At 35.9% G+C, this 24,287-nt stretch overlaps 1 protein-coding gene across 3 annotated transcripts in view; it reads left to right on the forward strand.

Moving 5' to 3' along the window:
* Window positions 1-24,287, forward strand: part of PAX5 (paired box 5) — a 239,464-nt gene that overhangs the window by 90,057 nt on the left and 125,120 nt on the right. For all 3 annotated transcript variants that reach the window (XM_063457270.1, XM_063457272.1, XM_063457273.1), the window contains exons 3-5: window positions 7,356-7,553; window positions 10,379-10,443; window positions 13,576-13,704. In XM_063457270.1, the coding sequence (XP_063313340.1) occupies window positions 7,356-7,553; window positions 10,379-10,443; window positions 13,576-13,704 (392 nt within the window). The remainder of the gene's footprint in view (window positions 1-7,355; window positions 7,554-10,378; window positions 10,444-13,575; window positions 13,705-24,287) is intronic.

The following is a 24,287-nucleotide window of genomic DNA, read 5'->3' on the forward strand; positions in this document are numbered from 1 at the left end:
TGAATATTCCTCCATGTAATCTTATCAAATATTATTTTTCCTCCTTCTGTGCTTTAGAATATCTGCTAGGTATTCTACCATTGCAACTTACTGTATATAATGCTGGGGCTGTCATTATGTAAGAAGGTACTTTTCCCTTTCTGTGGCACAATTAGTCATCGCTTCAGATTGCGTTTTAGCCTTTTTTTTCAATCAGCAGGATAGAAGATATTTTTGAAGATTGAGCTTGATGGATATGAGTCTTTTTTCTCATGTAATTGTTGCCCTGGAGCTATAATAGAACATGTTGAGAAGTCTGTGATTGGACAGCCACAGAAAATCTGTGCTTGTAAAAAGGGGGCGTGCTTGCAGTAACTGCAGATAATAGATCTGCAGCTATTGCGAGACAATATTTCATATACTTCGATAGCAAACTAGCAAAACAAATTAGATGCATATTTTCTTTGGGGTATATCTACTAAATATTTTTTTTTTAAATGGAGTGCTCCTTTAATTTAATTATATGCTTTTCTAAGTTAAAGTTTCAAATATACATAAGTATATAAAATGTTTTGAATTTGGGGTCTGGTAGTTGACAGTGCCAGTCTAAATATGTAATTGCATAAAAATATAACATGTCAATTACATTATTTAACACTATCTGGTCTAGAAACACATTGTCATCCTATTACATATGTTTGACCATAATAGACACATACAGGTATATTAAGTACAGTTATTTTGTACCTGCCACAGCAATATTTAAAGCAATATTATAATATACCACTTTCAAATAAATACAGCAACAGTGCAGTTCATAGGTTCAATGAAGTGATGTGAAAATGCACGGACACACTCTGTTTGGTTTATATTTTTTCTTGGATGTATATTCCTCACTTTGATGAATATGTCTGGGGCTTTAAACATGTTTACCAAAGTACAGACTACCCAACACAGGGCTAAATTCTAGTAACCTTGGGTTTAAGTAAGTAGGTCCCATTGTACGCATAACATTCTTTACTTCAAGGTTTAGCTAGTATAGATTGGATTCAGAAGGCATTAAATTAAAATTCAGAAGAAGACGATTTGCTCTAATTGGCTACACCTCTTTTTTGTATGCCCTTTATTACACTAGGGGCATAGCTTTACATAACTAGACTCAGGATTTATTTTCGGAAGATGTCTTGTTCATATTCAGAATAAGAGCTCCTTATATCCAGCCAGAACTCTTTGGAAATAAAACAAAGATATGATAAGCAGTCCTATTTAATCTTAAAAGTCATACCTTTCACAAAATTCTATGTTATGGATATTAGCTAGCAATACTATTCCTATTGGTTTATTTTTAAACTAAAATGGCTAAATGTTTTACAAAAACTATGTTGGTTTCATAACCTAGGATATTGGCTTATCAGTTTTTATTAAAGGGATACTCTACTCCCCCCCACCAAATAAATAAAGAAATAACTATTTAGTAGATATAACCTTAATGAATACGTGCATGCAGTAAATTATACATTTTGTTTCCATTGGGATATATCTAAAAACAGTCTGCAAAAGCTGCAGCTTTATTATATGAAGCCTTTTCCAGGCCTCCTCTTCCAGCCCAGCCCAGACTTTTTGTGGCTGTCCAATCACCAGGTGCTCTGAGCAATTGCTGCCACTTGAGTTTAGCTCCACTGAGCTAAACAACCATGAAGTAAAGGGGCCAGTTGTCTGATTGACAGCTAGGGGGGGGGGTTAACATGGTTAATTTTTTAGAATTTAATTTTTTTATTAAAATCTGCACTTTTTCTAATTAAAAAAAAAAAGAGGACACACTCTTCATACATAAAGCACTTGAGCAAACTAATTGCTTTAGGGGTCTGGAGTGTTCCTTTAAAGCGATTCTGTCACGCCCATTCTAAATAAGTATTTCATAAAGATTGAATCTTTATTAAATACTCAGATTGATTGTGTTGGACCGTGTTTCCTGAAATTTCAACCCAGTCAAAATTACCTTAACTAATTTAATTGTCAGCTAGTCCACAAAACTTCTGTTCCCCTACACCCCTCTTAAGTTTTCCTCCTTAATTCCCTCTACAGAAAGCAAGAGCATGTGAAGAATAGTAATATATATGCATATATATTTGTATTAAAAAAAAAAAAAAATAAATGTAAATCAATGGGCATATTCAATGGGGACGGGCCTGGAGCTTCCGCTGCATCAGCCCCTATATTAATCTGTCCCTGCATTCATTCTTAAAGGACTTCTTCACACTTATAAGACACTTCAGCTATGTGTTTTAACTGCAATTTATAAACATTTCTTTTTGAGAAATAGGCACTTTTATAAACAAGTTAAGAAACTCTTCCCTGGCTGTCAATCGAATATCCGGGGGGTTCTCTTACTCTTCAGTTAGGCCCACTGTGCTAAAGGAAGTCAACCTGTGAGAGTGTGTGGCCATGTGCACTCATTCATATGCTTTATAGTACCTCTATGCGTTCCTGGCATTCTCCTGGCACCCACCCACACTGCACACGCAATTGCGGCCAATTATCAGAGGCTGTTCAATGAGAAGCCTCAGACGAGTCATTTCCCTGGCACAGACTGAAAGCACAGTCTGTGTAGAAGGAGTGTTCATGTTACTTCCCAACATGATAGATAACATGCCTTGTATGTTGTTGTCTGGGATTCAAGATTAAACCTTTGTAATGTGGGACATCTTGGATAAAAATAACTCCCAGTTCTAATAGTAAAAAAGAAATTCTAACTTCGGTTAGGTGCATATATTTTATCCATAATCTAAAATGTTTTTTTCATGGACTTGTGTCATTTTGTACTTTTATGTAGTTTTGAAAGGAAAGACATTTTTTAAATGAAGTATATGTAGAAAATTAAAAAAACTCATCCCTACGTTTTTTATATGACAGGATCCTTCGGCCATATACATACATTTTGGGTCTGACAGTGTTTGAAAACTTACAGTCATTCTCTATGGTCTTCCCTGCTTCACTTCCTGCACATAAGCAGGAAAGACCATAGAGACTAACTGTCTGTGTTCAAACACTGTCTGGCCCAAGGTGTATGTATGTGGCTGAAGGACCTGTCATATAACAAAGGTAAGGATGAGTTTTCTCGTTCTCTGCATATACTTAATTAAAAAAAATACATATTTCCTTGCAAAACTAAATGAAAGGATTATTATATTAAACAATAGTTTTGACGTGACAGTTGTTCTGTATGTATGATCAATAATATCCAATTAATCCACAAAATAAAATCCACAAAAACATAAAAAATGAAAATACACATGCAATGAAATATAGCACAAAGCCATCCTTGCATTATCATAGCAACAGAATAGGTGGAACGTTTCGCTTCTTATGTAACACCGTAATGTATCTGTACCTGGTATTGGGTGATATGTGATTGTTTGTTTTGCGTGAGCTACACTTGTCCTAGATTTTTAAAGGATTTAGCATCTATCGCAACTTGTGCAAGTTGTACAGGTTTTAGAATTACAAGATACTTGAACTGTTTAATGTAAATTAATTAAGATATAATCCACATGTCTTGCCTGTTGTTTAATCAGCTCTGGAATATAATTAATTCCATATAAGATGGTAAAGCGAGCCAGCCTAGTAGATATAGTTATCATTAATATCAGCGACTCTGATCTGTATGTGTCTATTGTGTGAGAAGCATTTTGCCATGGATCCAGCTCAGCTGTAGAACACTATGAGTGTTCTCAGACTTCTCGACCTAGGCAAAGTTCTGGGTTGCAATTAGAGACTGCTTGAGTTATTTATATTTCAAAAAAGAAATAAAAAAAAAACCCAGACATTAAACAATATATAAGAATATGAATTCCTTAGTTATTGATTATACTATATTTATTAACTAAAATTAGGATAATAAGAATAAAATGTCCATGTTCTAATTTACAATATAGGCTGGTTGTTGAGTTCAACTTTTTTTACTCTGTTCATTAGTTTTTACCCATTTTAAAATAATGTGTACAATTGTTTCATTAAAAGTGGATTTATAAAAAATGTGAACACAATGGTTCTAGTTTTTTTTTTTTAAATACGCTGTTAAAATATATACTCAGTTAACATTTATAGGTTAATGGAGAACTAGGGGGAGGGGCGGGGTGCTGAGAATTGGTGATGTGGAAAGATGATGGAAAAATGTAAGACTGACAGCAGGGCAGATAAAGTGTAATTAACCCTTCAGTCACACTATAAAAGCATTAATAACTCAGGTAACCTTCACCTTCAGTATATTAAAGTGAAATAGAGACCTCTATTGAGCACCAGAGCTGCCCCAAGCAATGTGATCATTACCTAATATTTAAATTAATAAAAAAATATGCAAGAGAAATAGTATAGCATATAATGAAAAACTATCATTTATTGTAATTGTTTGGAAATATATTGTTATATAAGATTGAATTATATTGTTATATAAATTAAAATGAAATATAAAATAAAACTTAAACACCAATTAACTTGTTTGGTCATGGCTCCTGCTGCATTGAACTAAGTAGTTTAATACTTAATCAAAAGCTTTATTTATTTTTGGTAAAAGTAATATTGAATCAAGCCTTCATATTGTAGGACTTTTTTGTCAAACCCCCTCCACAAGGAAAGATTTATTTTCAAAGAAACAGAATGGGGTATGCATGCAAAGTGCAATTTTTTTAACATTTTGAGATGAGGTGATCAATGGGCTTGAGCAAATATTCCAAGTTCTTTTTCGAATTGGCAATTAGCAGAGCAACTTACATCATCGTGAATCCACCCCACCAGTGGACCTCCCTGTCTTCATATAGTTGAAACTACATTGATCATATATTTCTGCCACCACAATAAATTAGAAATGTTTTAATTGCGACTTTCTTTGGAAAGAGGCAGAAGAGCCGGGTAGAGTGTAGTGATGGAATGCAAGTTTAAAATGTGCCTTAAGTGTCTGAGAATTAAATTCTGAACCTGATTTTCAGATGTAGTTAAAATGTACTGTTAATGTTTTCTTTAAAATGGTCACCTTTATGTTCATCTTTTATTGACCCAAGCTTATCCTTTAATCATTCATTGTGTTGCTGGTAGGAAATTATACTGACTTGTTTTAGATAATAAATGCAATTCAATACATCATATACATTGTGAAGGCATTTTACATAAAATACATTTGAATACTATTACTTTCATTCATTTTAAATAATTCTATTGACTTGATTGGTCACATCAACTTTGAAATATCTGAGACTTTTACCTACATCCTGAGATCAGTGTAGAGTTTGTAACCATCAGATTTAAAATTCAGGGATGAGCACCTTAACTAGGGAACTCAGGCAGTATTTGAGCATTATTAACAAGGGAATTCGGGAAGGTTTTTAGGACTTCGCTATTTAAATTGCAATACTTTGTGTACACCTCAGCTTTTATCAATACAGAGTGCAATGATCTAGTCTCTATATCTCTCCCGCAGGGTGTTTTTGTTGTCTGTTGTGTTATTTTTTAAAATTTTTGTTTTCATAAAGAATTTAGATCAACATTCTTTTGTATATGTCTATATTGTTAAATGTTTGTATTTTTGTAAAAACAATAACGATTATGAATAAAAAAAAGAAAGAAGATTGTGAACTCTATGTTTAGTGCTGTTATGTATCATGGGGATTCTAACTTTCAAACATCTAGTTTGCCAAGGGTAGCCATAACCAATCGATAGTAAATTATGTGTTTCTGGTGTAAGAATTAGTAATATTCTCTTCAGGATCCACCACCATGTTAAAACTGATTAAACAGTTGATCATCATACCTGCCAATATTGTGTATGCATGAACAACATTTATGTACCAGTGATTAATGTTGTCCCTCTGCATCTCTTGCAGAGAGACGGAAAATAGCAAGCCCCTTTTTATTCCTTCCATACATTAAGAAGGTCTTAAAGGGAAACTCCAGTGCCAAGAAAACGATCCGTTTTCCTGGCACTGGAGGGTCCCTCTCCCTCCCACCCCCCAATCCCCAGTTGCTGAAGGGGTGAAAACCCCTTCAGTCACTTACCTGAGCCAGCGGCGATGTCCCTCGCCGCTGCCTCCTCCTCCGCGACGCTCCTCCTCTGTATTGCGTTGGCCGGTGGGCGAGACTGATCCCGCCCACCGGCCGAGGAGACCTAATGCGCTGCCGCGCATGCGCATTAGCGCTCCCCATAGGAAAGCATTGAAAAATAATTTCAATGCTTTCCTATGGGGAAATGAGTGACGCTGGAGGTCCTCACACAGCGTGAGGATGTCCAGCGACGCTCTAGCACAGGTTTCCTGTGCTATGAAGGAGGAAGTGACCTCTAGTGGCTGTCTAGTAGACAGCCACTAGAGGAGGAGTTAACCCTGCAAGGTAATTATTGCAGTTTATAAAAAACTGCAATAATTACACTTACAGGGTTAGGAGTAGTGGGAGTTGGCACCCAGACCACTCCAATAGGCAGAAGTGGTCTGGGTGCCTGGAGTGTCCCTTTAAGGAGAAACCCTATTGATACATTTTAACAGTCAAGGAAGGGAAAGGGCTCTGATTTAATTCAATATAGACATTTTCTTATCTGCAGGCATCTTCAATAGATTGTACATGTACATATGGCTCACATACAGGCATTTTTTATTCTCTTGTCATTTCTATGAAGCTACATTGGTAAAAAATGGGACCATGCAAGTTGTAAGTACCCATACGTAGGGTATTGGTTTTTTTTAAATATATTTTTGTGTGCTGTGTATGTTTTTTTATGTGTTGTAAAATTTTTGGTCAAAAAAAGAAAAAAAATTATAACAAATATAACAAATAAAAATCTATATATGTATTTTTATCTACTATATATGACAATGTGATTTTTCACTCTCTAAGCTAATAATCCAGACCATTTCTTAATTATTGGAAGATAAGTTATTCCATGTCTCTAAAACCTTTTATTCTCTCAATATTTCTGTAAATGATATATGAATTTTTTTTTTCAAATTCTCAATTATGTATCTTTGAAGAGTAGTTCATACACATGATTGATGTTTTCATCGGTGCCATTTATTCATCCCATACTTCAAATAAATCTTATGGCAATATTTTTAAAACAAAGAGTATTTGGCATTGAAAGGGGCTAATAGTCAAATCCACTGTTTTAAAGACCATTATACTGATACATCTACTGAATGATGGGTATAAATTCAATAAATACAATATTCTTTGAATCACTTTGAATACAATAATTTTAAGAACACAACCATCAAAATCATAACATTTGGTATATATTGTTAAAACAATTCTAAATATATGCAAATAATTTCATTTTGCTTATTAGCTTCAAATATATTTACTAACTAGTTTTGCTGTTCATATTGTTTTTGTAGGTACTATGAAACAGGAAGCATCAAACCTGGAGTGATTGGAGGATCCAAGCCAAAGGTTGCAACACCCAAGGTGGTAGAGAAAATTGCAGAGTACAAACGTCAGAACCCCACCATGTTTGCATGGGAAATTAGAGACAGATTGTTAGCAGAGAGGGTGTGTGACAATGACACCGTGCCCAGCGTCAGTTCCATTAACAGGTAACAATGACCACCTTAATCTTAATGCAATGACATTTATTTCCTGTTTATCATTTGCTCTTTCTTCAGACCCCCACTTGATTTGTACAGTAATTGGGATTATATGTGTCAATGTGGCTTTGGGTATGGTGGGAGATTGGTGCCAAATGTTGCATAGTTATTAACGTCATTTAGATAGAAAGTAGAAAAATAAATTTAGGCACATGGCAGGGCACATACCTACCTTGAATTTGATGGTTTCTGACAGTTAAGGATTGGCCACCCTTCCTATTGATACAACCTGCAACCTTAGGCTTGGGTTTGTAATATCTGTAGTGAAACTGGATAGATGTCATGCTTCAATTATTGTTAGGTCATCATGAAGATCAGTGTACATCTCACAATCATACTATTCTGACACAATTACTTCTCATGTTTCGTTAATAAAAAAACAGCCTGATCATAAGTAAACTATGTGTAAAAAATATTTCTTGGTTTACTCAATAGTAATGGTTTAGGGCTTTACTTATATCACTTCTTTATTTATTTATTGTGTTGTTGTTGTTGTTGTTGCTTGCTTGTGTCTTGGGTATATTTTTGCCTGCTAGTTTTTTTTGTGTGTGTGGTTTTATGAAGTACAATAAAACAATAAATCAATATAATTAATTTAATAATTACTCAATTGATAATCTTGATTTATTGTTTCATTTTGCTTCATAAAACCATATAAAAACTAGCAGGCAAAAATATACACAAAACACAAACAAGCAACAACAACAACAACACAATAAATAAATACATAAATAAATAAAGAAGTGACATAAGTAAAGCCCAAAACTATTCCCATGGCATAGAGCTTGGCTGAAATTTGTAGCCAATGGATACTACTAACATTAAATAGCACACACTAATTTTTAAGCGATCAATGGGTGTAAGAGGAGACGTTATGCGTGATATGAATAAAACCTGCTTAATACAAAGTCATTTCTTGACACATGTCTGCAGTTACATTTGTTTTGCACTAGAGGGTGATCTTGCAAAATACCAATTTCTCCGGTTTCAAACAGTGGTAATCAATTACGTGTATTATATACAGAAACATGGCTGCTATATTGGCTTTACAGTTACACTTGAAGTTTAATCTCACAAATTGACTGTAGTATTGTGGATAACACTAAATTGCTAAATAGTATTTCATGTGTGAAATTGCTGACCTTTAATCTTCATTAGTGGCCTTCAAACCTATTTCCTGTACGTTTTTTTTTTTTCATAATGGTGTCTACTAACTGTACGCCATGCACTATACAGTGTTTTCCAATATTCTACATCATTTTACACTAATATGATAAAGCTTATGTGGAACTAATTTGTGTGGAATAAATAATGTTGCCAGCACCTCTTTTCTACAGGAATTTAGCAAATCTAAAAATAGAATTGCCTTATTAATACCCTTCTCATATTTTACTCTAGCCAATCACTTGAAATAATTACAAAGACCATTCATTGTATCTGATGTCTAGCAAATTGCATTTAAACATATAATAATATATTTATCATATCAAGAGGTGTGAAAACACAAGAAGTGTTTTATTTAAACCCAATTCAGCATAAGGGTATGTTATGATACAGTGTTAGTTAGTCAATCATTCAATCTATTGATTATTAATATTATTTATAAATGTAGTGTTTATTTTTTATTTTTTAAGACTACCCTCCTTTCATTTCCCCTTGTTCAGTATTTATTTGCCACCACACCTGCTTTATCTGTTCCTCGTCATGTTTAACCAAATTATTTGTTTATTTTTTTCACAGAGTTTTTTTTTTTTTGTGTTAACATGTATTTTTCCTGATTTTTTTTTTTTTTTTAATTGTACAACTCCATGAAAATTAGGTTGACTAAACTGGGCTGTAAAATTATAAAGGAAAATGTCTGGGTTTATCCACAATTTCCCGCTATTTATTAACTGTTTAGCGATCAGTAAGTACTGAAATAAAAACAAGTAACGTTAAATACTTTTACCTATAAAATCTATTTCCATTATGCTATCAATATACAAGGTTATTTACTAATGTGTGGATTGTTGAGAATGTAAAGTGAATTAAAAGTTAATTTCGAATTATAGAACAAAACAGCTGAATTGGAAAAATCCTCCAATTCAAATGTTTTTGAATCTGGATCGTAATACCTATTACCAGGCTTCCCCAAACTCTGGCCCTCCAGATGTTGCTGAACTACAACTCCCTTGATTCTATGAATGAAATAGGCTGAGAATCATGGAAGTTGTAGTTCAGCAACATCTGGAGGGCCGGAGTTTGTTGAAGCTTGCCTTATAGTATATCTAATCAAGGGACATGCTATTGACGACTGGTACTCTGACTGTCTAGTACATTTTTGGGGTCAAGTAATTTGCAACAGAAATGAATAAGGTAGTGTAAAATTATCATGGCCTTGTAATTAACAAGTGTTATTTTAGAAGTATGCATTGGAATCTATAGGAGAGTGCACAAATAGATCTCCAATATCAGAGTGCTTGTGTTCTTTGTCTATAATTCCTTGTAACATGGGTGCAGAGGATCGTGCCTTGACCATCATAACGTGTTTGCTCCTTGCAGACTTTGAGCAAATGAATGAAGTAGAGCACTAGCATAGGACAATTAATTATAACAGAAAATAAGTAATTTACTTTCTTATTAGACTACCAGAGGAGTTTGTTTGTACAAACATATAAAAATACACATATCCTTGGGATATTATGTATTTTTGGTTTTCTATGTATTTTTGCTTTTTTATTTTTCCTTGTATTAAAATACATATTTATATACTTATTTTGTTTGTCTCAATGCAGGATCATCAGAACCAAAGTTCAACAGCCAACAAATCAGCAAGTTCCTCCCTCCAATCATAGCATAGGTGAGAAAACAATATATTGTAAAAATGTGATAGTGAAAGAATATGGTCTTTAATAACTTTTAATTATTCATATGAATTGATCATTTCGAATAAAACACTTCAGCACACACATACTAATACAACTCCTTTGTCATTCTCCAGGGGCAGAACATGGTAAATTAATTTTATAAATACTGTTAAAAGGTTTTGTGTTTTACTGATTATTATGATAAATAGATTTTACCCTGAGACACAAAATTGAAATCTACACCAAAAATGCTAACGGGGGACTATGGTATGTTGGATAATTAAAGTAATAAATCAAAAAATAGATACTTATTCATAGCGTTTTATGCATCATTAGCCAGTAAGTAGTTGAAACGCTCTCTTCACTTTACTGTCATACACTCTTTTTTTATTCTTTGTGTAATTTAAATCTTGAGTGGGGAAATGGAAAAAGTTTTAAAACTTCCATTTTTTTCTTGCTTAATTTATACCTCAATTAACTTCTCAAAGTAAAATTACTATGACATCAGGGTACTTTTTTAAGGGATTTGACATAAACCAGTAGAATACAAACTACACAAAAATAGTAATTTTTAAAAAATATATATTTTTGCAATGAAAGCCTATATATAGTTTACCTATTAAACATTAAAATATGGTGACATGACACTCAATATTCAGGTCAATTTTTTTTTTAATTACCTTTAATTTCAAATGTTAATTATATATATTTTCCAATATAGGTATTGGAATTCATGTAACAATTTGCAATTGTCTAATTTTTTTTTACATTTTTATTATACCGCCTTTATAATATTGTCAATCACAATATGTTGTCGCTAGATGCTAATAATAATAATAATAATAATAAAAAATGTATACAATAAAAATATCAATTATACAACCAACCAAAACCCTCTCAATTATAATATCACATTACTTAATGCATAAGAAATACATCAAATAAGTGGGATTACAACAGCTATTATCAACAGCTGAAGAGTGAGTGCCCAGGCATACAAGTACCGAGCATATTACAGTACTGAGCACAATCAAATGATATGAAAGAAAGGCTACATACAGTATTTAAACCAATAAACTGCCAATAATTTGCCTTTATTTTGTAGCAATTATCTAACGGAAAAAAAAAATGCAATAACACCGGGTACCTATCATTTACAAAGCCTTCACCTCTTGGCTAAGGACAAGCTGCACAATTAACAAACTGAAAAGCAAGATTTCATTAGTCATACTATATCATGCATGAATAAAAATATACAATAATTTATCACTGTATAATCTGATATTGGTGATTAGTTATGTTAGTTAATTTTATGTCATATTTGCTGAAAATACAACTTCCATCAGCTTCTGAATCATAATATTGTTTTTTTACATTTTTATCATATGTTCTAACTAGCTAGTTCGAGCAGGGTCCTTGTCAACCTATCATTCCTGTAACATTTTGTAATTGTCTCATTTATTGTTAAATTTCCCCATTTTATAATATTGTTAAGCGCTGCGGAATGAGGTGGTGCTACATAAATGGCAATAATAATAAAAATAACTAAGCCAAAGACACTAAATATTGAAAAACACGTGATGGGCTTCAGTTAACCCTTTCATCGTGTGTTGCCCTGGATCGCAAACTGTTAATGAACATAATAAAAAGTTTACCATGTTAGGAGACTGACTGGGAGCTTAACCCACATCTTGGCCCCTACATTATTTTAACTTTACACCTCTTTATAGATGCAAATTGGTGATCACACATTGGCACAATGCGGTTTTGTCTCAGTAATCCTTCTTAAAAGGATTCCCCAAAAGGATGGAGGATTTATACTTCATCCTATTTAACATTCTGTGTAGTGCCAACGAAATATTTGTTCCTCCCTTTGGAGTCTTACTGGGGTCAGCATTGAGGAGTTAGATACAAAGAGTTCACTGAAGCAATACCTTAGTTAGTTATCCTTCCAACCCTAAGATCTCAGTCTAAAGAAAGAAACAACATTTGTCTCAACTTGCTGGATTCCAGCTGCTAGTTTTCCATGTACTATTCACTGACTGAAGACTTTTTCTATTATTAGTGCAGCCAAGAATTTATTGGCCTGTTTATTGGACAAATACCATACGGGGCCAATGCTCGGTATTAAGTTGACATACGTGGTGAAGAAGGCTATAATTTATGTATGTGATTCCATTTTGACACAATATCAACGAATGCCAGTGCAGGAATAAAATATTCATGTTGTGAATCTATGTCATTTCAGCAGAAAAAGTGTAACCAGTCTGTGGGTGTAATTAGTAACATATTAATTATTTATTTGTATCTATTTATTTTTTCATTCATATATTAATATAGAATAAATGCCCATTCCAGTTCTTTAAAGTTCTAATACTTAAATAGACACTGCTTACTGTTTATCTTAAATTAGTTCATACAGTAACACAAAAATGGCACTGCATGTCAAATTGATTATTGACATGTATAAATTAATCCGTCCATCCACTGCTTCCTCTTTCTATCCACCAACCCATTCATTTGTCTGCCTGTCTGTCCATCTGTCTATCTATCTACCTATCTATCTTTCTATCTCTCTATCTATCTATCTATCTATCTATCTATCTATCTATCTATCTATCAATCATCAATCTACCTATCTATTATATAAATGAATGTTTAAGAATTAATACTTGGTCTATTACAGTATATATTGTATGATGTACTTTATATTAACTCTTCTAGGACGTGTCTAGATCTCTTTAGTAAATCATTGCTTATAAGCTAATCTTCTGTCTAATATTACTCCTAAACTTCTCTCATAACTCAATTAAAACCTAATGCTCATAACTAACCACATGTCAATACTAAATAACAAGCCAGTGTTTTCATTTAGTGACTATTCATCATTCCTAGAAAAGTCGAATAATGCTGCCCATCAATTTAAAGAATTCGAATACTGATAGAGGGATTTAGCTTCTTACTTCCTATTGGATCTCCTCCACGACCAATTAGACATGGATATCGGCATACAGATGGGCAGCACTATTAGAAAACACTGAAAACTCATCATGAAGGAGTAATAAGACTAAAGTCATTTAATAATTTAATCATTTTTGTATTTGTTTTTTTGTTTTGCTTTGCAGCTTCTACAGGATCAGTGACTCAGGTCTCCTCAGTAAGCACAGATTCAGCAGGGTCCTCCTACTCGATCAGTGGAATTTTGGGAATTACTTCTTCAAACGCTGAGACCAACAAGCGCAAAAGAGATGAAGGTACCTATTCTTTCTCCCATTTTCAGCTATTAAGTTTTAATTTGGGGTTTTCCTCTTTGTTAGCACATTGTTTTACCATTCAAAATAAGCCAACTACATGTCAAAAGCCCAAAACAGTCAATGGCTTTTTATTTAAATGGCGGTTTATATTAGCATCATTGTTTGGACAATGAACACTTATATGTTTTTTTTTTATCTATATACATATATTTCAAGAATTTATTTATAAAAGTGTATAGTAATTATTGTAGATATTATATAGCACGTTAAAATTAATATCATTTCAGTTATATGTATATAGAGCATACAATATGTCTTATTTTGTTGAATGAATGTTTTGATAAATAACAGTCATTTGGAATCCTATGGAAAATTCACTGTGCTCACTCTGGTAAATATAACTAGATTTATTTGCTAGTGGGAACCAGTTGAGTTCATTGCATACAGCATTATCAGCCCTCCTGAACTGTTTAAAGGGAATCTAAAGCGCCAGGGAAATCGGGTTGCATTAGTACTTCCCCACAGGAAAGCATGTATTATGTTTTCCTATAGGGTTTTACATGACGCTGGATGTCCTCATGCATAGCGTGTGGATGTCCAGCATCAGTTAGGCAACCAAAAGTCACCTAAAAACCCGAAAGTCATTCTAGTGGTCTGGTAGGCAGCCATTAGAGGTGTAGTTCACCCTCAAAGGTTTTTATTGCAGTTTCTCAGAAACTGCAATAATTACTTTTGCAGGGTTTAGAGACCTGGGACACTGCACCCAGACGACTTCAATGAGCTGAAGAGGTCTGGGTACCTAGAGTTTAACTCTGGTGGATCTGTAAACCTGAATATGAAAAATGTCCCCAAGAGAAATCCCACGGTAGAGTGATCAATGATTGTGAATTTTGCAACAAAGTAAGGAAACACAGCATTTTTGTTACTAAGCACTTGTACCCAAGCATAGGCGAAATACACTTTTTATTTTAACCCTAAATCATGCCACAAGGTATAGTAAATTTTAAACCTTGTGACACATTCTGATTAAATGTGTTTTAAGCACAGATCTGTCTGTTAGACATAGAGAGGCAAGGCCAGACTTCCCATTAGACAGAGTACAGGCGCATACCAGATGGGGGTTTCTACTCTGCCAATTAAAACCCCAGCCCCCCTCACTTCCGCCCAGTGTCTGCTGCTTGCTTACCATAACAGATGGTCCTGGACTCTGTGATCACTGTGTTCTGTGCATGGAGTGCCCCCTAAGACTGAATACAGTAATATGTGTATGGCCCACCCCCTCAGAGTGAACACAGTGATCTGTGCATGGCCCGCCCCCTCAGACTGAATACAGCGATCTGTGCATGGCCCGCCCCCTCAGACTGAATACAGCTATCTGTGCATGGCCCACCCACTCAGACTGAATGCAGCAATCTGTGCATGGCCCGCCCCCTCAGATTGAATACAGCGATCTGTGCATGGCCCACCCCCTCAGACTGAATACAGAGATCTGTGCATGGCCCACCCCCTCAGACTGAATACAGCGATCTGTGCATGGCCCACCCCCTCAGACTGAATACAGCGATCTGTGCATGGCCTGCCCCCTCAGACTGAATACAGCGATCTGTGCATGGCCCGCCCCTTCAGACTGAATTCAGCGATCTGTGCATGGCCCGCCCCTTCAGACTGAATACAGCGATCTGTGCATGGCCCGCCCCCTCAGACTGAATGCAGCGATCTGTGCATGGCCTGCCCCCTCAGACTGAATGCAGCCATCTGTGCATGGCTCGCTCCCTCAGACTGAATACAGCGATCTGTGCATGACCCGCCCCCTCAGACTGAATACAGCGATCTGTGCATGACCCGCCCCCTCAGACTAAACACAGTAAAAGGTGTTGACAGATTTTGCGTGATTGCTACTCAATATGCAAAAAATTAGTCAGTGATAGACTTGGGCCAAAACTGAAGGCTTTGGCACATGATCTTTTCCAGGATTATAAAGCAAATGTATTTCAATAGGAATCAGTTCCTTGTCATGTTGCTGCTGTATGAAAAAAAGTGTTTACAGGAATATCATATTACATCGTTAGAATGGCCAGGTAATAGCCCTGACCTTAATCCAAAAGAAAGTCTCTGGAGCTGATTAAAGAAAGGTGTTATTCAGAATCAACCAAGTAATAAAAGACAGTTGATATAATGTGAAACCAAGATTGCTTCTAACACCAGATGTACTAAAACATTAGATTCAGTTCATGGGACACCGTTGTAAGGCTGTAATTGCAGCAAAAGGTTTTCAGTTCTGAAATATATTTTACCATTGTTTTGTATACTTTATTATTGCATTCTGTGTAATAATTCTTTTAAAATGCAATTTTTCAATAAAGTGTGTAGTATTACATTTTACATTAAATTATCTTTCTAATGATATATCATTTTATCGTATTATTTGAAAAAGACTGAAGCTTTGAGCCTTTAAACCTAAAAATCCAAATATTCCCCCCAAAATCTCCCAAAATATATGGGTCGACTAATATGTTGAACATAAAGTTGGTTAACAGCTCATATAAAAAAAGGTATTGGCCTAAGGCTTTATTGATACATGTAATGCATTAATGTAGCAATAAATATCTGTATTAATTCAAATGTCTTGTTGAAAGAAATAATGTTCATCACGGTTATCACTCGAAGAACAATTATTTACTCTTTATACACAAATTTTGGGAGAACTTGCAAATGACATTACTGCTTGCAGTATCGTATGCTTTGTATGGAAACACAGCTGACTTCCTGGAAAGACAACACACATACACATCTATCAGCATAAAAGCAAACTACGTGCTATTGTTCTGTTTATTCACGTTAAAATTCTGACCATCTTATTAAATATATAATAACATAAAATATAAAAATAGTATTAATATCATTTATATAAATATAAAATCATGTAACAGAATACAGTAACCAAAACACCATTTATAATTTTATATAAACTAGGACTATTTGATTGCTTCTGCTGCTTAGCCTAGGCCCCAACTGTAAGTGCAGGTCCAAAAGTTACACATTAATCTAGGGTTCAACATATACGGCGCATATAGGCCTAAACCTAAATAACCCTCTAATTTTTGGAGGTCAATTTATACAACAGCATATACTGTATATTTATTAAAAATCCTGACCCTGACTCGAGTAACCCAAAATTGGTTTAACTCCACATTTCCAAACCTGACTCCAACTCTCTCCACAGCCCTCTTGACACAAACATATGCAGACATACATACATGCACAGAAATGCACATTATGACACACACTGCTTCAAATGCACACACACTACATACATATACATACACACATGCACACACATTCAATCTTTATGTGTGTGTTTGTACACAAGGTCAAGTTGCTTTTTTTAATTAGTTTTCGAAGGTAGGTGGATTGGGGGCTCTTGAGAATACTGTGCCTACAGGCTTTCGTGATGTAAATCTGGCCCTGAGAGTGAAACACTCATAGACACACAGCCATGTACAAACAAACAGGAAGCACAAACAATGTATTGTCAATTGTCAATTATGAGTATTTGTTTTTTAAAGAACACCCCATTAAATAGCTCTGACTGTTTTTCTGTTTTATTACTACAAGTGCTTTCTTTTTTGATAGTAATTATTTTACACGTGAAAACATTTTCTAATTGCATCACAATTTTATTTTTTTTATAGATGCACATTAATTCGTTCCATTTTGTGTCCTATAAATAAAACAAGGCTACTCAGTAAAAAGAATCAACATAGTATGATAAACTAAAAGGCTCCCAGTACTGGGCAATTAAAAGGCAATCAAACTCTGTATACAGCAGAAAAGCACAAATAGAGGGTAATATCCATGGATTATGTTAAATCCCATTCAAGGCAAGATGACAAATAAAACAGCCCTGATTCATAACTCTTACCTGTGTGTTAAAACAAAACATTATACCAGCGTTACTGTCATTGCAAAAGAATATTACCGAGTACGCTCCATTCATTGAAATTCTAATATATGTTGCAAAGTGGGATTACATTTTTATGATCCAAAAAGACCCAAAAAGTTTTAGCCCATTACCCTTACAGCTCATTATTAGTAAGATAAGGATTGTTGGCTAGATAATGACCTTAGAGGGCAGTAAAGTTTAATCGCGCAGGTTGTTTGAAAGCAGTAATGACCCTGCGAATGGGTTTCTTAGTCAAATAGCAGTTTAATCGTTTCTCTGTTCACAACACCGAAGTCAGAAAACCTGTACATCAATTAATTTTTATCCCTTGTTACCGCATTTCAGTAGTAATTAAATATCTTCATTTCAATATGCATGTTTTTCCAAACTTTTATTCAGAAGAAACTATTTTCATAATATAAGTTTCCAGATTTTATTATGGGCAATTGTTTCTTTTTTTAGTCAAGTGGCAATAGTTTCCATTCTTGGCTAGTGTATTTTGGCAAATATACAAGTATAACAGTCATGGCAATTGAGGAGAGTGGAAGAGACCAGAAAGGGATGGTGGAGGAGTGGAAGAGACACACAAAAGAGACTGAGCGGAAAAAGACACATGGAGGCTATGGGAGGGGAACACTCTCAGAATGGAATGAGGGAGGGGAGAAAGAGACATAGATGGGCTGATGGGAACGAGACATAAAGAGGCAGTGGGGGGGAAGAGACACACAGAGGTGCTGGGGAAGAGACGCACAAAGGGCCTGGTGGAAGAGACACACAGAGGGGCTGGGGGAAAAGAGACACACAAAGGGGTTTGGAGGTAGAAAGAGACACACAGAGGGTCTTCGAAAGGGGGAAAATAGAAAAGCAGAGGAGTTGGAGAAGGGAAAAGAGAGATACACAAAGGAGTTGAGGGGAGAATGAAACACAAAAAAGAGGGTTGCTAGAGATGCACATGGAAGTGGTAAGACACACAAAGGGTAAAATAGAGGATAATATACACTAAAGGGGGTAAGACATTCAAATAAGGGGATAAGAAACACAAAAGGGGTCAAGAAATGAAAACGGGGGTTAAGAGAAAAACAGGTGAAAATGCATTTTTTGGGGGGTGTGTGGCGACTGTTGTAATAATAATGATAATAATAATAATATTTATTACATAGGACTAAACTAGAACTAACACTTAAAAATATTACATATTTTAGAATACATTAAACTAAACTCAACTGGTTTGTTATTTTTTTTATTATTTTCTTTCATCAGTTAAGACAGTTAATGAATATGCAGAGCTGATGGCTAGTGAATTCTTCAGACTCAGTGCTGGAATAGAAGGCTTTGTCAGTCCTACAGAGTAACTTGTACAGAGTTGATTTATTACAATTTTGCTCTCTTGAATTCTTTAAACAGATGTCACCAGCCCTTAACCCAGTGGGTTGCCTGCATAGTAACAACAGGGGCAAACCAAATCAGACAAACGTTATTGGTTTTATAGGGTGCAGGGTGTCACTTTTTTCTTCATATCTAATACGGACTCAGAGCAGATGTGACTTAGTGGGGGATCAGTGATTTTCAAAAAATGATGGAAGAATAACACAGAGATAGGATGATTGTTGGAAAATGAAGTTATATAAGCTGATTTATATTGCAATGTTTACATGACATCTCATCTCAATAAAAAAAAAAAAAAAAAAAAAGCGAATAATGAATACACTTCTTATGGTAAAACAATGTGACAGCATAATGTTACCCAGTTCTGGGGCACATCATGGCCAGTGTGCAGTATACAATATTGCATAAAGTACCTTATAGAGAATCCCATCTAGAAAATAGATTGGTTTAGAAATTGGCATCATTGCTGGCACTACATTTGCTGGCACTACAATAAATTTAAAGGCAGGTGAGCAAAGCAAAGGGGACTATTTACTGAACAGTTCATTTTAATGAACTGACAACCCAGCTACAAAATGAAAGGGGCACTCTAAGTACCATACTCCATATTCACCACAGCTTCCTATAGTAGTCAGTGCTGGATTAGGAGCCCATTGGGACTGGTGCTGACAATTATGAGGATTGTCATCATATGATATACCTAATTACAGAATCTTATCCACAGAAAACATTAAAACAGCCCAAGTATCATGTATGTAGTGGAGGTGGTGCTAGAGGAAGCTCACATGATGTATTTATAAGAATACTGATACCCTATGCTAACCTCTCACTTTCATGTCTCAACCAACCCCATATCCCTCAACATCAGCATCCTGCAAAGCAGGACATCAGTAGGCGGGATAAAAGTAGATGGGCCAATGATATGAATCATGTCACTGGCACCGCTCAAAAGGGTGGACCTTCCTACAAAGCAAGAGCATATGAAGAGTACCGTAGTTCAGTTTGTTAAAAATATTTTTTTTATACATCAATGGGACTGCTTCAGCTCCATTAGCCCCTATGTTAATACAACCCTGATAGTAGTTATGGTGATATCATGCTCCTGGCATCATTGCTCTGTGTTGACCATTTTTGAGGGGTTTTCAGTTAGTTAGTTTCATTAGTTATTAAAATTCTGTCTTTATTCAAATGGCATTCATTGGCTGTGCTTTCCAGCTGACACACTCAGCCAATGAACAATCTCCAAATATTAAATGTATTTCCGCATTAACAATATGCAGATTTTTACAACAGCTCTATAAGATAGAATTTATCCTTTATTAAGATATCCTTAGCCGTTTAGTTCAGGAATTATCTTTAAACTCAGGACTAGAACAGATGTAACAATGCAAATTACATGTTCTGTTATTGTCACACTTGTTTTGTCTTGTATGTATATTGCACTATTTTGTTATATGTACGATAAAATTAAAAAAAAATCTTTTCAATAAATAAAGCAATGAAAAAAAACAACAATATGCAGAGTGAGGGAATCCACAGTTTGCTTTAAATTACTTGAAAACTGTTTAATAGAAAACCAGGGGACAGCGCAATGGGCATATAGCACCATAACCACTGCATACTAAAGTTTGGGATTTTGTCCTAACTTTTCAAGTTGCATTTCAAATCACCATAACTTACAACTTGGAGAGTTGCTATATACCTCTGGTGTATATTTTGGGGTCTTATAAAATGATTCAAATAACAGTCTAACATTATAAATAAATCTATTTAGTATGTTCCTTAGTACTTTTAGATATAGAACTCTTTAGAACAAAAAAAAACTGTAAACTCTTCAATAATTCAGCAATTGACAGTCTCCACTCACCAGCTGCTCGTCCTTTGAGTTTATCCTGATGTATGCTCTCTGGTTAAACTGGAGTACTGGAGATACTGCAGTGCATGCATGGTGTTAGCGGTGTTCCACCAATCAAATGTAACACTGAACTTGAAGGCTTTCAGGAATGAGGAAGGGCCTGCAGTGGTTGTGTGTCTGACAGAATCCTGATGAAAGTTTAGTGCAAGCATGTCAAACTCAAAGGCTAACACTAAAGTTTTTTGAGAACCACATAAACTTAAACTTTGTTTATGTGGGCCGCAAAAAACAAAAACTTCAATTTTCTTAAAAACTTAAGACTTTTATTTTGAAAAGTGCAGTATAAAAAAAGAATGTATATGGTATAATGTATGTGGGAGGGCTGCCACTGGCATTTGTTCACTGGGTTTAATGGCTGTGTGTGTAAGAGGATTGTCTTCAGGGGTGACTGTGACAGGATGAGTAAATGGGCAACTGTGGCAGGGTGAGTGTGAAAAGGTGAAGGAATGAATGAGAAAGGGTTGGGGGGTGAGTGTGGCATAATAAGGGAGGGTGAGTGTGACATGATTGGAGGAGGGAGTGTTACAGAGTGAGGGGAGATAAGTGTGACAGGATTAGAGGGTTAATGTGACACGGTAAATGTGGCATGGTTGGAGGGTCAGTATAACAGGGTTGGGGTGAATGTGGTATGGTTGGAGGAGTGAGTGTAAAAGGGCAAGGGAAGATGAATGTGACAGGATTAAGTGGGTTAGTTCAATGTTCCCCAACCCGAGTCCTCATGGACTACCAACAGTCCAGGATTTCCCTTTTTTATTCAAATGGAGCTGTGGACAAAATCTGGACTGTTAGTCGTCCATGAGTACTGGGTTGGAGTTGGAGAAGGGAGTGTTACAGGACGAGGGGAGGTAAGCATGACAGCATGACAGAGTTACAGGATTGGGGGGTTATTTGACAGGGTCAGTGTGGCATGGCAGGGGCAGGATGTGTAACAGGATTGGAGGGCTTAATATGATAGGGGGAGTATGATAGGGTGAAGGCAGATGAGTGTGATAGTGCGAGAAAAGGTGAGAGTGACAGGATTAGGGGGTTTATGTGGTAGGGTAAGTGCAGCATTGTTCGAGGGGAGGTGAGTGAGGCATTGTTGGAGGGGGTGAGTGTGACAGGATCAGGAGTGATTAATGTTAAGGTGGCAAGGTGAATGAGGGTTACTGTGTGTGGATGGTGGTGACTGTGTGTGTGGAGGGGTTTGACAATGTGTGTGTAGGGGGTGGCAGTGTGTGTGTGAAGGGGCATGACATAGTGTGGAGGGGTGATATAGTGTGGATCTGGGGGAGTAATATAGTGTGGAGCAGGGCCATAGACTGAGGACCCGACATGTTAGTCTGCCTTAAGGCGATTTTGGCAGCCATACAATCGCCTAATTAGAGAGCTGCCTCTGCTGGGCCGCAATTATAGTCTTTGTGACATGCTTGTATAAACTGAAACGTCAATGTTTAATTTTTTTTAATTTTTGTATAATGTAAATAAAAGCTACGTTTTATCGTTCTACAACTTTAAGAAGTACTTGGAGTGCTAACATGGAAAATATGGTTTTGTATAATTGTGGATAAGCACCGGGTATTGGCCTACAATCTGACTCTGGAGTGCAGGTTTCTATGAATATATGTATAGTTCCACAGGGTAACAGCAAGCAAACTTATGACTAAACAGATAAGCTGGAAAAAGCTTATATCGACGGGAGATATTTTTCCAATATGAACACAAATTTTGCTATTCGATAGACCACACCACAATTCACTGTTTAGTGAATTGACCAAAGCATGGATCTACTGAATACTTTCATTATGAGAAAAGGTTTGCTAAATAATCAAGCACAGAATACTGACTCTATATTTACCTCTCCGACCACAGCTAGAAGAAACTACAGAGCCTTAAGCTGGTACGTAAAGAGGATTTAGCCGTGCCAAATCTAATATTGCTCTAAATGTGCCTGCTTTCTCAAATTCTTCATGTAATAAAGAGCCACAGGGCAGCTGACTGCCAGCAACCATGGCCAGCCCAGCCCTACCAATTATTCAGTGGAATAATATGGAAATGGATTGTACATCTGTAATTTCCTAAACCATATGGTATATATTACAGCATTCGTTTCATTTTGTAATACGTTAGCTGCGTACATTGCCATACAAATAGTTAACACGTAGTTTATGCAACCAGACATTGTTATTCAGATGAGTCTGTTTGCACAGTGTGATTAAATGTTATATAAGCTAATGGATTCTATAAATAAAAATGCCTATTGGCGTTAACATTTTATTTTATTTTATTGACATAAAAGTTCTCTTATATTGCTCTTATACAGAGCACTTTACAATTTATAAAAACAGAACATTGATAATTATACAGAATACAGACAGACAGACATTGATACAAAAGCAACAGAGGTCACTGTCTATGAGTTAACAATGTAGCAATTAAATTACTTTTACACAAGTGCTTAGGGGTTCTCAACCTTGTCCTCAAGGACCCCCTACCAGTCCAGGGTTTAGGGATTACATGGGTGTGTCTAAAGTGTTTAGAAAAAAAAAGAAAAAACACCTTAGAGTCTAAGGTGTTTTTTCACCCTTTTTCTAAACACCTTAGACACACCCAGGTAATCCCCAAATCCTGGACTGGTAGGGGGTCCTGAGGACTGGGTTGAGAACCCCTGGCTCAGAAAGATGACTCATGAGGTTGCAGGGGTTGTTTGAAGTTAATGGCCAGAGATCTGGGGAAATATGTAAATTTTGAATAACTTAAAGGAACACTATAGGGTCAGGAACACAACCATGTATTCCTGACTCTATTGTGCAAAACTCACCATTTAGGTGGCTTGCTCCACTTAAGCCCCTTAAAAGTTAATAAAAGTCACCTTTTTTCTTTTGCTGCGCGGGTCCACTGGCGCTGGCTCCGCTCCCTTGGTGACATAATCAGAATTGCCAATGCTTTCCCTATGGGAAAGCATTGGCTTGGCTAAAATCGGCAACGGGCAGTGCCAAATGCCATTTTGGCCAATCAGCACCTCTTTATAGAGATGCATTGAATCAATGCATCTCTATGAGGAAAATTCTGCGTCCCCATGCAGAGTGTGGAGACGCTGAACGGCACTGCTGCTTACTGTGCAGCACTGCCCCAGGAAGCACCTCCAGTGGCCATCTGAGGAGTGGCCTCTTGGAGGTGTCCCTAGGGGCAATGTTTGCATGAAAATGCCTGCATATAATGATTATACTATAATGATTATACTCACTAGAACAACTACATTAAGCTGTAGTTGTTCTGGTGACTATAGTGTCCCTTTAAGGCAGTAAAATAGTTAACATTAGAGCAGTTGAAGGAAAATGCTAAAAAGAATGGGTGGGA

This window comes from Pelobates fuscus, chromosome 5 (assembly GCF_036172605.1).
Source record: "Pelobates fuscus isolate aPelFus1 chromosome 5, aPelFus1.pri, whole genome shotgun sequence".
NCBI lineage: Eukaryota > Metazoa > Chordata > Amphibia > Anura > Pelobatidae > Pelobates > Pelobates fuscus.